This window comes from Impatiens glandulifera, chromosome 5 (genome assembly GCF_907164915.1).
Source record: "Impatiens glandulifera chromosome 5, dImpGla2.1, whole genome shotgun sequence".
In the NCBI taxonomy this organism is placed as follows: Eukaryota; Viridiplantae; Streptophyta; class Magnoliopsida; order Ericales; family Balsaminaceae; genus Impatiens; species Impatiens glandulifera.
The window spans coordinates 36,928,789-36,942,667 of NC_061866.1; the positions used below are offsets into that span (position 1 = coordinate 36,928,789).

The following is a 13,879-nucleotide window of genomic DNA, read 5'->3' on the forward strand; positions in this document are numbered from 1 at the left end:
TCGAGAAGGCTAGATTCTATACAGTATCATCGCTTAACCGATTCGAGTTTTATGTGCATGACAATCAGTCTCATTTTAAAGTCAATTTGAAAGACATGAACTGCACTTGTAGGGTATTTGAAGTTTCTGGTCTTCCTTGTACTCATGCAATGGCTGCTGCCCGTCACCGCAATTTGGTTTGTTATGACTTTTGTTCAAGGTATTATTCAGCTCACATGTTCAATCTATTTAACCAATTGTTTAATCGTTTTATTTTCCATTCTTACAGATATTACACAACTGAATCTTGGATGAATGCATATGCGGAGACATGTTACCCTGCTGGTGATGAAGACGATTGGGATATTCCCGAAATGATCAAGGAACGAGTATGTCTAAAACCACCCGTGAAGGTTAAGAAAGGGCGTCCACAAACAAAGCGTAGGTCATCTCAAGGTGAGGTACGTAAGGCTCCGAGACGATGCACCTCATGTGGTGGACTAGGACATAATAGGGCCACATGCAAAGCAGTCATGCCTGCTCCATCTACTGCAAAAACATCATCATCTAAGCATCATGACTCATCTTCTCAACAGCACGAGCCATCATCTCAACAATATGAGCCTTTAGATTGATTGGGATTGGGATAAGTTGTATAAGTGTTTTGGATAAGTTGTATTATGTTTTGGATAATTTGTATTATGTTTTGGATATGTTGTATTATGTTTTGGATAAGTTGTACTCGGATAAGTTGAACTCGGATAAGTTGTAATCGGATAAGTTGTAATCTGTATGTTGTATCTAGTTTATCTGCTTACTGTAGGAGCACTTAACGCTTCGTTAAGTACTTATCGCTTCGTTAAGTACTTATCGCTTCGTTAAGTACTTAACGCTTCGTTAAGTACTTAACGCTTCGTTAAGTACTTAACGCTTCGTTAAGTACTTAACGCTTCGTTAAGTACTTAACGCTTCGTTAAGTACTTAACGCTTCGTTAAGCGCTTCGTTAAGTAAAACTGGGTTTAAGTGAGTTTAAGTTAGTTACTTGGTACATTGATTTATATGTTCAATTCTTTGGTTTTTAAAATATCAGACTACCAACAAACCAGACTACATTAAAACTAAAAATATTTTAACATGAAATGTAACTTAAGTTGAAGTTCTACCCAAAAAGTAATACAAGTTCAGAATACATAAGCACAATTCAAGTTCTATCCAAAAATCAATAAACCATTACAATACAAACTAAGGTTCTGTAATTTGATGAAATAACCGGACCGCCATCTTTTGTCGAAAAAACTCCATTTCATTGGAAGTCACCTTCTCTACACCTAAACCAGCAGTCAAGTATTCCATGTGCATAAGCATAAATACACCACAATCCCCACTTTCATCTGCTCTAGGGACTTCCCCATATTTGGCGACTGCATTTTTGGCTGGGTGTGGCAACCTTTTATATGTCAGTTTCTGGAAATTGAAATTAGGATACCGTTTTAGCTCAGCATCACTGGCTCCCATTGCATATATTCGTGGAAACATCTCACACAAAGGTCTCATGTATGGATCGAGATTCCTATAAATACTCGAGTCGCAGTCATAAACGTCAATGTGATTATCTTGTACACGAACGACGCACAGTACCCAATGCTTGTTGCCAATGTTCAAAGGCACGTAAATATCGTCTACGTGTGGCCATTCTGGCATATGTCTATGAGGCGCTCCCCAGAAGTACTGAGAAAAGACGTCTGATATTGGAAAATTTTCAGGATCTTGTTTATAGTTCGGGTACTCTCGCCTCATCATATCTGCTAATAAGCAATCCCCTATTGATACTTTACAATGTTTATATGTCTTGGGATATTGCTCAATCCTTTTGCGCAACAAGTGGCACACTGCGTCGATTTCCTACAAAAGGCAGCATATATCAAAAACCTTATTCATAAGTTAAAGAATTAATATGAAATGCAAGACTTACAGGATCTTTAAGCCATGTGGACTTTGTTAGAACTCTAACAAACAACTTCTTTCGTGCTTCGCAAGTAAACACAGTCTTTGTCTCATCATTGGTAGCTTCATCTTTCAACCAATTCTGTAATTGAACCAACAACTCATCATCAAATTTTTGAAGGGGATTGATAGTTAATGGATCATTCGTCTTTGGCTGTTTTGACAAAGAAGGGTTGGTGTAGTCTTCATCTTTCTTCTGCTTCCTCACTCTTTTTTTGGGAACTACTCCTTTAGGTGGAGTGTTGTATAATTGGAAGTCATCATCATCGTTCTCATCATTCCCAGCCCTCGAATCCTTCCCATCCTTCCCATCGTTCTCATCCTTCCCATCCGTGGCATCCTTCTCAACCTTGACTTTCTTCTCCACCTTCCCAACCTTGAGTTTAACCTTCCCAACCTTGGCTTTCTTCTCAACCTTCTCAACCTTCACCTTATCCTTCTTTTTCTCAATTATTTCTTGCATCATATCGGAGAGCAACATCTCCCCACCATCCACCTTTACATCATTCTCAGTCTCACCACCATCCACCTTCACATCAGTCTCAATCTCCCCACCATCCTCCTTTACATCATTCTCAGTCTCACCACCATCCACCTTCACATCAGTCTCAATCTCCCCACCATCCTCCTTCACATTAACACTCTCAGTTTTATCCTCCACCTTCACACCATCCACCTTCACATCGTCCACCTTCACATCGTTCTCAATCTCCCCACCATCCACCTTCACATTAACACTCTCAGTTTTATCCTCCACCTTCCGATCCGTCATCTCCATCTCATTCGTTATCATCTCCTCCACCTTCCCATCCTGCAAAAATAGAATAACAGTGTGGTCAGCGTTTACTTCCCGAAACATATGATAGAGAGGGAGGACACGAGGGGGACGGGAAGATCGGCCTTGTCAATGTGTTCTTCAGTGAGACGGTTGTAGAGAGAGAGGAATCGAGAGGATAGAAGAGGGAAACAAATGAATGTCCAAATGTTTTATTTTTTAAAATATATGGTATGGCGCGTGCATATACGCGCGCCTCTTCGTCTTCCTACGCGCGCGTGCCGAAGCGTTAAGTACTTAACGCTTCGTTAAGTACTTAACGAAGCGTTAAGTACTTAACGAAGCGTTAAGTACTTAACGAAGCGTTAAGTACTTAACGCTTCGTTAAGTACTTAACGCTTCGCTAAGTACTTAACGCTTCGTTAAGTAACTAGCAGAAACGATATCATCTGCAAATATCATCACAGCCAAAAGAACAATCAATAAGATGAACCAATATGAACTAATAAACCAATATATGAACAAATATGAACATATATGAACAAATATAACCCAATATGAACAAATATGATTCAATATGAACAAATATCACCAAAAAGAACATATTTAGGGTTAGGGTTTCATTAAGAAATACAAATAAGAACATAAATCTGTTATACAAACATAGATTCGGGGATTAGGTTTCTTATCTTGTAGATTTCATTCATAATAGTCGAAGTCGCCGGAGTTTACGCCGCCGGCGACAAAATCCGGAGGAAAGAAAGGAGGAGAGAGAAAGAAAATGAGAGAAATGAAAAAATTTGAGTATATATATCAAGACTGTTTCACTTCGCGAAACGCGAACTCCCTTCGCGTTACGCGAAAAGGGTAAAATCGTCAAAAAAAAAATAAGTGGTCATCAGATCAAAAATTATTAAACATTACCACGGATGCAAATAGCCTTATTTGGGGGGTCATTTCATCCAATTTCCCTATATTATGTCGATTTTAATTTAGTTTTTATAAAGTTAAGATTTATAAAATTATAATTTAATAATACAGTTAATTTTATTCTTACATATAATAAAACAAATAGAAACTAAGCATAAGCACCTATGGCCTAATGGATAAGGTGCTTGACTTCTAATCAAGCGATTGTGGGTTCGAGTCCCACTAGGTGTGTTTATTTTTTTAACTCTTCTTGTTTTCCTTTAATAGTAAATTCTAACAACTACAAACTTGAATTCACTCCCTATGAGATGGAGACCCTAAAGTTTACTAATTTTAAGGATTATCCAATGATAAATGTGTTTTTTGGTAAGATAAAATCTCAATTTACAAATATGATAATTAATTATAAGCAAGTGTGTATATAGTGAAAGTTAGTGTGGTTGGACATCCTTTCACAATTTAGTTTTGGTTGAAAAGATTATTACCAAAAATTGTGTTAGTATATTAAAATTTGTTGAAAATAAGTCACCTCATCCCTAAAATTGTAAATGAAAAAGTAAATTACGATGCCAACAAATTTAAAAGATAAGATTTGTGAGGAGTTAAAGAGTTTGTAAAGTAACCCTTCAAAAATCATCCCAATTCAACATCAAGAAACTAAGTTTGGAGAAAATAAGATTTCATGAAATTTTGAAATAATATGTTATGGCTTGACCAGGACACGCCGCTTAGCATCTTCTGTCGTCCACACTGCATCCTATCTAACACACCAAATAACATAGTTGTGACTACCTCAATCCAATGGTATTCAATGAGGCAGTGACACATGTAAATAAACACACGAAATAACATAGTTGTCACTACCTCAATCCAATGGTATTCAATGAGGCAGTGACACATGTAAATAAAGATGTAAATAAAGTGAAGATTGTCCTCCCTCATTTCTTACTTTTGCTTTACTCTTTTAACATGTGTCACGGCCTCATTTGATACCAGTATCTATAAGGGTATGATTAAACTAACTAATCAAATAACACAACGATGCAAATGAGGCAGTGACACATGTAAATAAAGAGAAGATTGTCCTCCCTCATTTCCTACTTTTGCTTTGCTCTTTTAACATGTCACTGCCTCATTTGATACCGGTATCTATAAGGGTATGATTAAACTAACTAATCAAATAACACAACGATGCAGTCCGTTTGCGAAACAAATGAAGTGGAGCCCTAACATGTACACTACAATTGCCCTAAACACAAGTTGTATACACCTACCATTACATTACCATTACATAACCCAACTTTTTAATCAGCGTCAGCGAATTAAAATTTAAACTCAATATTACAACGAACTTTTTGACAAATTTATTTTAAATTTGTTGAAATTCTCGTATATAAAAAAATAAGTGGCTGATATTCGATTAAATCACAACATAATCCAAATGCAATATAGGAAGATTTTTTTTTTTTTGAAATTGGGTGTTATCAAAATTTCCCTAAATCTTGGAATTTCATATTAGAAAATAATCCAAATAAAAGAGAAAAAGAATAAGAGAATGAAGGGCCTGGAAATTTGCCATGCCTAGGCCTGGCCTTTTCAAATAACACCCACAAACCTTTCAAAGTCCGTTTGTTTTGGGCTGCAAATAAAGGGAGCAGACTAAAAATTGAAAAAATAAAATAAAATAAATGGGGGTGCGAACGACGCCGTTTTGAAAGAGGGCCATTTTTCATTTCTCCAGTGAGGTTTCGACCAATAGAGAAGGTGGAGGGCGAAGGAGAAATAGAAAGAGAAAAGAGGTCGGCGCCGGCGGCCGTTCGATTTTCTTCTCAAGCCGAGAGCTCAAGCTCTAGCCGAAGTCAGCTCATCATCTCCAACAAGAGACGCAGCAGCAGCAGAAGCGGGAGAGGTGACCGAAGATCTTGAAGGTATGAGCATTCTTTGATCTCTTAATCCTCATTGTAAGATTTCTAACTTCAATTCTTGTAATTAGGATCAATGATAAGGAACCTAGAAATCATATGTATAGGATTGGAATGAGGTTATGACCTTTTGATTTTTACTTTTTTTTTTTATTTTTTTAAATAATGATGAAAGCTCTAACCCAGGACATTGTGCCTTTACCACTGAGATAGAAGAGTCGTCTATGTATTGATTTGTACTTGAAATTAAAATCTGTGAAATGTGAATAAAATGGTGAAATTACTGTTTGAAATGTTGGTGTATGCCTTGGTGTTTGATTTATACTTATTTGAGTGAAAGTAAGAAATTAATGTATATGTATTGAAGTGTTGGTTTAGAAAGAAAAAAAAATACAACACAGTTGGTTGATTCTTAACAGACAATGGGTTAAAATTTTGAAGAACTGATTAACATGTGTCCTTGAATTTGTTTCCTATCTGCAATATAATGTTTTGGCCAAGTTTGAGAATGATGGAATGGATTGGATTGGATTGATTTGAAGATTTGATGATGATTTGAGTTGAGTTGAAATCATGGTTCAAAAATGAAAACTTGGTGGAGATTTGAACATATCTTGCAATTTTTACTGATGGAATGGACTAAGAATTTGTCAAATTGAAGTTTAACATGTTGCTAAGAGTTGTGTGAAGTTTGATAAGTGTCTGAAAATTAAATGTTGAATAAACCAAATGAAAATATGTAAAGTTGATTTGATAAATGTGGAACTAATGTAGAAAAGTACTTAAAAGACAATGTTACCCTTATAGAAACGTCATTTGCTAATCTTACTGTATTACAAAGTTAAGTCATCCATAACTTACTTTATTAAGTTAAATTTTAAGCTTAATTTGGGTTGAATCTAAAAAATATAAGTGATTTAAGTTGTGTTAACAATAACCATCTTAAATCTTCTCTTTGTTACTGTGGAATTTTACAATGCTTTATGGTCCATTGCGAATATATTTGGTGTCATTATATTGAAATGTTATGATAAGAAAATTATGTTGTTTGCAGACTCGTTTTTGCAACTGTGGAACTCCTACATCTACTCTTTGTCCACCGATCAACGATAATTACACAATGTTGTCCCGCTTCATCACTAAATCTTCTAGCTTCCGGATCCTAACTCTATTATCTTCAAACAATCACATCTTACAGCTTCAACCCCATCTTCGTCTCCATACACCCTATCAACCGAGTCAGAATACCTTTTGCAAGTTCAGTCTCGTCCAATCGCACTTCTTCTCGAGCAAACGAAATAATGGCGATGAACCAAGGGATCAGAATCGAAACAATGTTGATCAAACAACTACAACTTCAGACCTGTGGAATCTTTCGACTGATGACAAGGATGCAGGATCTGTCTTTGACGAAGATACAGGGGATCTTGATAATGCCGGATTTTCGACCCAAAAAGAGGAATCTTGGCTTGAAGCTTCGGAAGATGAGGCTGATAAAGAGGCCGACATTTTCAAGAGTCCTGAGGTGGTTGTAGGGGATAGAAATGTTAACCGGCATGTAGGTGAGGACTGGTTAACTGCCGATGGATCTGATCCTTGGATGTTGGGGGAGGAAGAGAAGGCTGAAGATTTGTTTGATATTGGAGATGAACCAGCTGAACCGAGCAGTATTGGTGGTGATGATAGAGATGAGCTAGCGAAAATTGAAGTTAATAAACAGCTTCAAGAGGAAGAGAAGATCCTCACTGAAGTGCTTAAAGGCAAGATTCAATGCCTCTGTTTTTTTTATTTTCCTACATTGATCACATCCTTTACATGCTATGATATAGTGAAGTTAACTGATATCTTTTTTAGTTACACTTTTGTTACTGATTCTGAATCCTTTTTCAAATAAAAAAACAAAAGTAAATATATAAACCTGTCTTTGACTAAATTTAGTTTTCAAACGTTTTTGTATCTGAAAACAGATACTAAACTTGTTTGATGAAGGGTCATTTGGATTTAATCCCATCATTGGTCATCTCATCCATTAGAATATTAAAATACCCTTACTTTTTTATATACCATTTTTAAATATTAAATAAAATTATATATTAGCCATTTGACCCAAACAACCCTAAATAATCAATGTTTTCATCAAATAAGGTATTTTTTGCCAAGAAACTCGAATATTAAAAAAAAAAAACTCCACACGATACAAGCTCTTAGTGTTTCTAAATGGTGTGCAATACTGTTTATTGTTGCATTGTAGTTTGAAATAGTAAATTAACTTGTTCCTGTATACAATATGGTGCTTTGAAATTATAAGTTGAATATTGATTCATGTGATTGCAGGACCGGATCGTGCATTTGGGGACCTAATTGAAGCATCCGGTATCACAGATGCTATGATAGACAGCTTGATAGCTTTGAAGGATATGGGGGACATTGAAGGTTTGCCACCTCTTCATGTAATAGAAGATATGCGTTATGAAAAGAACACAAGAAAATCTGCAAGAGCAGACATAGAGCGCCAAAAACAGGAAGATATTGCAAAGGCAAGAGTTAGAGTTGTAGATGAAAAAGGAAGAGCATATGGGACAGGGAAACGAAAATGCAGTATAGCTCGTGTTTGGATTGAACCGGGTGATGGGAAATTTTGTGTTAATGACAAGGAGTTTGATGTCTATTTCCCTATGATTGATCATCGTGCTGCTCTGCTTCGACCTTTCTCCGAAACAAAGACACTTGGGAACTGGAATGTTAAGTGTACTGTAAAGGGAGGTGGAGTATCAGGTAAGATTCAACTTCATTCAAATGTTTTAAAGATAATTTATTTTGTTTAAAAGCAACTATTTCAAAGCCGTCCCCTTCTCCTATTTTATATCGTACTTTATTTCTGCTATAGCTTATATACTCATAAGAAGTCATATATAATCTTCGTATTTTGTCAAAATCTCTTGCATCACATTAAAAATTTACCAAAACAAAAGTTGAAAGTGATTTTTTTTTCCGCTTGGTGTGAGAATTGTGATCCAGAATTTTTCACAGATCTGTTTCCAGTTAGAAGTTTATGTCAAGTGTGGATTTTATTGTATTTTGATTAAGTCGACAAAACAAGAAGTCTCATTTCTAGCTATCGGGGAGTTTAACGTGTGATAAATTTATAATGTGATCAATAACTTAAGGTGTTCTTTGATGGGTTTCAGATCTAGGTTGTTATTTATGAATTCTAAAAGACTATATTTCTGTATGAATTCTTCATTACTGCTTTTATGTTCATCTACTTTCCTAGTTTTCTTTCTTTTCTTCTCTACTTGATTGTATGTATATATAATGAAAGTTTAAACATTAAGAATCGTTGGAAAGAATTGTGTGGAACAATAAAAGCTAACCCAGAATTCAAACAGGTCAAGTTGGGGCAATCCAACTGGGAATCAGTCGAGCTTTGCAAAACTGGGAACCAGAACTGCGTCCCCCACTTAGAGCATGTAAGAGTTATTGGTTTCTTGATTTATATCTTTTCTATTTCATTCCTTAATATCTTCTTCTTCTTCTCTAGCAAATGTTGAAGCATATGCATATAGTCCCCATTTGGAAAACTAAATTTAGATTCGGTTGTTTCTTATATGAATTTGGATCTGGATACAGAAATTTCTAGTCTAACATTCGACACATTTTAATTTTTTGTTGTTGACAAAAGGTGGTTTCTTGACGAGGGACTCGAGAGTGGTAGAAAGGAAAAAGCCAGGCAAGGCAAAAGCCAGGAAGAGCTTCCAATGGGTTAAACGTTGATTTATTTATTATCATGAATCCATTCCAATCCAATCTAATGCAGCAGTAGCTACAGATTCCATTTTGTTATTCAGGAAAAGCCAAATTTATGTTTGAATAAATATCTGTATGAGATGATTACTGATCATTGTTCTTGCAAATTTTGGGAATCCTGACTCAACCTTTTGGTGTTATGTTGTTGAGCCTCATCATTTTATCTTTACAAATTCTTTTGAATGTAGACAGACCAAGGTCTCTAACTCTTGTCACTTATTTGAAAACACTTATTACTTGTTTTTTTTTTTTGTATGTCCATCTATTTTCAGATTTATAATCAACCAAGTCTTTTTAATGTTAACAAGTATTATTGTGTTTGTCATGTGTTGATACACTTCAAAAGTACTAGGATTGATGAGACATGATATTAAATGATTGGCGTCGATTGATGGTTGTAACTTTGTTCATTTGCGGAACTAGTTAGTGAGACTTTTGCGCATATTATCGTTAGTTTTTTGAATACTTATAAAATTTAGAATTTATATTAAATATGAGGAGTTAAGACATAAAATAACACAAATTATAATAAATAAATAATAATATAAGGAAGTTATATTTATAATATTATATTAATTTTTTTTAAAATAAATATTATTTTTATAAATATAAATTTACTTTTATTCAAGTCAAATTATAAATCAAAATTATTTACAAAGCCATAAAATTTCATTATAAAAAATTTAAATCGATTCCAAAATTTATCTAAATCAGACCCTTAAGTGCATTCTAAAATTATAAAATCGTAAAATTTTAAATATCACTCTAGAGGTAATTGCTCAGAGAGGCTCAATTTAATTGATAGTGTACATTCAATTTTGAAAAGAATTATGCTACAATTTGAAACAAATTGCATACACTATGTTGGAATTTTAGGTCATAAAGAGATATAAATATAATATAACATATTATTTTAACATAATACATAGTTTAAGTGTTTAAATTAACTTCAAATTTGAAGAGACCCAGTTTTTATATAATGAATGGGTCCCAAAGGCCATTATTCTGATCAATTCCAGTATTGAAATGAAAAGTAAATGAAAGAATAAAGAATGCCATCTCTCTCAACATTCCACTAAATTCATGTCAAAATAGAATATTTCAAAAAAAGATGACAATAATTTAATAAAAAATAAGACATATTCACTAGTTATCTTTCTGTACATGGTTACTAGTCCCTTCAAGAAACCTCCTAAATCTAGTCTATATATTGAAAGAAACAATCTAAATAATCAAATCAAACTATCTAGAGACATCCATGGGGAAAGAAAGAAACATTGGCATAGCCATGGATTACTCATCAAACAGCAAAGTTGCTCTAAAATGGGCAATTGACAATCTTATTGAATCAAATTCTGGGGATATTCTAATCATCATTCATGTTCTTTCTCCAAAATCTGATCAAACCACAAATAAACAGCTTTTTGAAGACACTGGATCTCGTATGTATCTATAATTATTCTTGGTTTCAACTTACTTTGATGTGTTGATCTATCTTTTACCTTTTTTCTTCAACCAGCTTTGATCCCTTTAGAGGAATTTAAAGATATTAATGTGACAAAGCAATATGGGTTGATCCAAGATCCAGAAGTTGTTAATATTCTAGATATGGCCTCAAAGACTAATGGGGTATGTCTAATTTCTATATATATACTTTTGATTCTCTGTTTGTTGTCTAAATTAACATATGATATATAACCTTGGTTGGATCAGACAAAAGTGCTGATTAAGGTTTATTGGGGAGATCCAAGAGAGAAGATTTGTGGTGCTGTTGATGATCTCAAACTTAATTCTCTTGTTCTTGGAAGTAGAGGTTTGGGTGCTATTAAAAGGTATATCATATATGTTTCTTATAAACTAATTAATTCATTTCCTTTCCACACCACAAAAGTCATGGTTCGCTTAAAATGCCTCGTGTTCGTAGAGGGCCGTGCTAGCTTTCAAAGATTTTTCGTTTAATTTTTCATTTTTAGTACTCTCATAATTTTTTTTTTCTTTCATTAATGCACGAGAAGCATGAAGAAGACCTAAGTTTTTCGGTAGAGAAAATTATGATAAGAGTAGTTATAATTTAATCAAGATAGCAAATAAGCATAGAGATAGCATAAAAAACATTATAATGCATCAAATTATAGGTTATCGTGAATCTAAATTGATATGGATCTGAAAACTCTTATTCTAATATGTTTTTTAGGATTTCAATATGTCGTGAATCTTCCATTTTATTTTTTTCGAGTTTCAATTTGGCTTTTCTCGACGCTTTAATTTCAAGTGTGTAAATGGGCTTATTTGATTCTAAAAAAAACCTTACTATTACAAGTTTGTGTTGTGGATCTTTCATTTTTTTTTTCTTTTCTCGACGTCTTATTTCGTGTGTGATTGGACTTGTTTGAAAGAAACATACAATTTTGAGAATTTAGATGATCTTTGTAAAAGTGTAAGTGCTTATTTGATATTGAATTACAAAGTTAGGAATGCAATTGATTTATGTGTGTGTTAGTGGCAAACTTTAATTGTCATATTAAGATTGTTGATTATAAGTACAATTATTAACAACAGGTTAAAAAAGTTAGGAAATTGTCCCTTTCAATTAATGGTCTTTAAGTTGATTTTTTTTTTTTTACAAATTGTCTTAATATTAGTGGTTTCACCTTTATTTAATTTAATTAGTAATATTAATTTGCAGGGTATTGCTTGGGAGTGTAAGCAATTATGTGGTGCAAAATGCAACATGTCCTGTTACTGTGGTGAAAGGGAAGTGATAATCATTTGAAAGTTTATTTTGTCATTGTATGTATGGGATTAATTAATTAAAGCTTAATTACCAGATTAAGTCTTTAATCACAAGTGTGTTATTATTATTTTTGATTTGTGTGGTGGATTAATCACCTAGAGTGTATGCAATTTGTAATTGAATCTATTGTGTGTTTGAGACATTTTGGATATATGACAGTAGTAGACGCATGGCTTAATTGTGGGTTTATCATGTTAATTAATATGATTTCAGTATTTTTTTTTTTACTATATTAATCTTATTAATTGATTTCATTAGTATTACACACATGGACGAATCTATGTAGGACTCGGGTGGGCTGAAGCCCACCCCGAAAAGAAAAAAAAAATTATTTTATTTTATTTTTTTTTACGGTAGAAATATGACATTGCCCTTAATTTTTTTTTAAAAATTAATATAATTTATTGTTTTTTTATCTAATTATTAAAAAATGATAAAACTTTACTTTTATATACTTTTTTTTTCAAAATTTTATCGTTATTATTTTAAGTTCATCCTAAATTTGTTTCAAGCCCACCCCAATTCGAAATTCTGAGTCCGTCCCTAATTACACATGTTCTTATCAATTAATTGGTGTCTTTGGTATGACTCAATATGATGTATTTTGGGTTTGAATAATTTCAGTTACAAAAATTCAAACCCTATTTAAAGAGGAATGCTTTGAGGGCAACTAATTGAAAATGTTAAGACTTTTTTTTTTATGGTTTTAATAAGGAATACTCATATCATGACTTGAAATAACTTGGTTTTATAGTGATTGAAAATTACTGTATTGAGATATATTACAAAAAAAAAATTACTTATATATTGATTTGAAATAATTTTTCAAAAAAATAAATATTTTATCACAATAATAATAATAATTATTATTATAATTTAAGACTTTTATAGTGAATTTGTAATATTTGTTCCATATATAAGATCTTTGACACTCTAACTAATTTAGTAAATTAATTAAATAAATATTTTTAAGTGAAAATTATAAAAATAAACAATTTCAATATACGTTCTTAAGAAGACTATGTTATGTTTTTTTTTTTATATAAAAATGAGATGGAGAGAGTATTATTTAATATCCATTTTTGGTTTCATGTAGAATTAATTCTCTTTAAATGATTGTTTTTTGGAATAAAGACTTATAAATAAAATATTAATTTGGAAATAATAAAAAATAGCCATGTTAAATAATAGAAATTTATAAATATTAAAATTATAAAGAAAATCATCCAAATAATCACACAATTTTTTAATGACTCAAAAAAACTTATACGAGTTTCATAGCAATGAATAATGAACGAGAATAAGTCGAACAAACTAATAAAGCGGTATTTGAAGAATCTCTATTCAAAATTCTGAACAAGTAAAATTTGAAACTCATCAAAAAAAAAAAAAATTATAAGAAAATATTTGTTAAAATCTTTAAATTAAATATGAATCCCAATAACTCTCTATTGAGATAATAAAAAACAACTTTAAAATTCATAACATTATCTCATTTGTTATAAAGAAAAAGTCAACACAGACTCGAGAAACGATCATCAACACGATTGAAAGATATAATTAATAAATAACTCATCAAAGATTGAGAGTATTATTCAGATTACAAAAGTCTAAGACGACAAATTCAATATTACCCATAAGAATGTCGTAACACGAACCCAACCCAA

General features: G+C 32.7%; 2 protein-coding genes and 1 non-coding gene across 3 annotated transcripts; all 3 read left to right on the top strand.

Annotated features, from left to right (window-relative positions):
• Nucleotides 1–3,847: 3,847 nt before the first annotated feature.
• Nucleotides 3,848–3,920, top strand: TRNAR-UCU. Its single transcript has one exon. It is a non-coding gene; the product is annotated as a tRNA-Arg (tRNA).
• Nucleotides 3,921–5,431: 1,511 nt separating this feature from the next.
• On the top strand, nucleotides 5,432–9,667 carry LOC124940137 (30S ribosomal protein S9, mitochondrial). Its single transcript, XM_047480620.1, has 5 exons — nucleotides 5,432–5,617; nucleotides 6,666–7,371; nucleotides 7,946–8,386; nucleotides 9,001–9,081; nucleotides 9,294–9,667. The coding sequence occupies exons 2-5, from the start codon at nucleotides 6,732–6,734 to the stop codon at nucleotides 9,383–9,385; spliced, it is 1,254 nt and encodes a 417-aa protein (XP_047336576.1). The 5' UTR covers nucleotides 5,432–5,617; nucleotides 6,666–6,731; the 3' UTR covers nucleotides 9,386–9,667.
• Nucleotides 9,668–10,637: 970 nt separating this feature from the next.
• LOC124940213 (universal stress protein PHOS32) lies at nucleotides 10,638–12,394 on the top strand. The gene is made up of 4 exons (XM_047480700.1): nucleotides 10,638–10,860; nucleotides 10,938–11,047; nucleotides 11,132–11,250; nucleotides 12,105–12,394. The coding sequence occupies exons 1-4, from the start codon at nucleotides 10,677–10,679 to the stop codon at nucleotides 12,178–12,180; spliced, it is 489 nt and encodes a 162-aa protein (XP_047336656.1). The 5' UTR covers nucleotides 10,638–10,676; the 3' UTR covers nucleotides 12,181–12,394.
• The last annotated feature ends 1,485 nt before the right edge of the window (nucleotides 12,395–13,879 follow it).

Bases quoted from the DNA above. Each gene is read 5' to 3' on its own strand.
- LOC124940137 (XM_047480620.1), top strand. From the start codon at position 6,732: ATGTTGTCCCGCTTCATCACTAAATCTTCTAGCTTCCGGATCCTAACT. The intron at 8,387-9,000 runs GTAAGATTCAAC...GAATTCAAACAG, and splicing joins AAAGGGAGGTGGAGTATCAG to GTCAAGTTGGGGCAATCCAA. The intron at 9,082-9,293 runs GTAAGAGTTATT...TGTTGACAAAAG, and splicing joins GCGTCCCCCACTTAGAGCAT to GTGGTTTCTTGACGAGGGAC.
- LOC124940213 (XM_047480700.1), top strand. From the start codon at position 10,677: ATGGGGAAAGAAAGAAACATTGGCATAGCCATGGATTACTCATCAAAC. The intron at 11,048-11,131 runs GTATGTCTAATT...TGGTTGGATCAG, and splicing joins TGGCCTCAAAGACTAATGGG to ACAAAAGTGCTGATTAAGGT. The intron at 11,251-12,104 runs GTATATCATATA...ATTAATTTGCAG, and splicing joins GGTTTGGGTGCTATTAAAAG to GGTATTGCTTGGGAGTGTAA.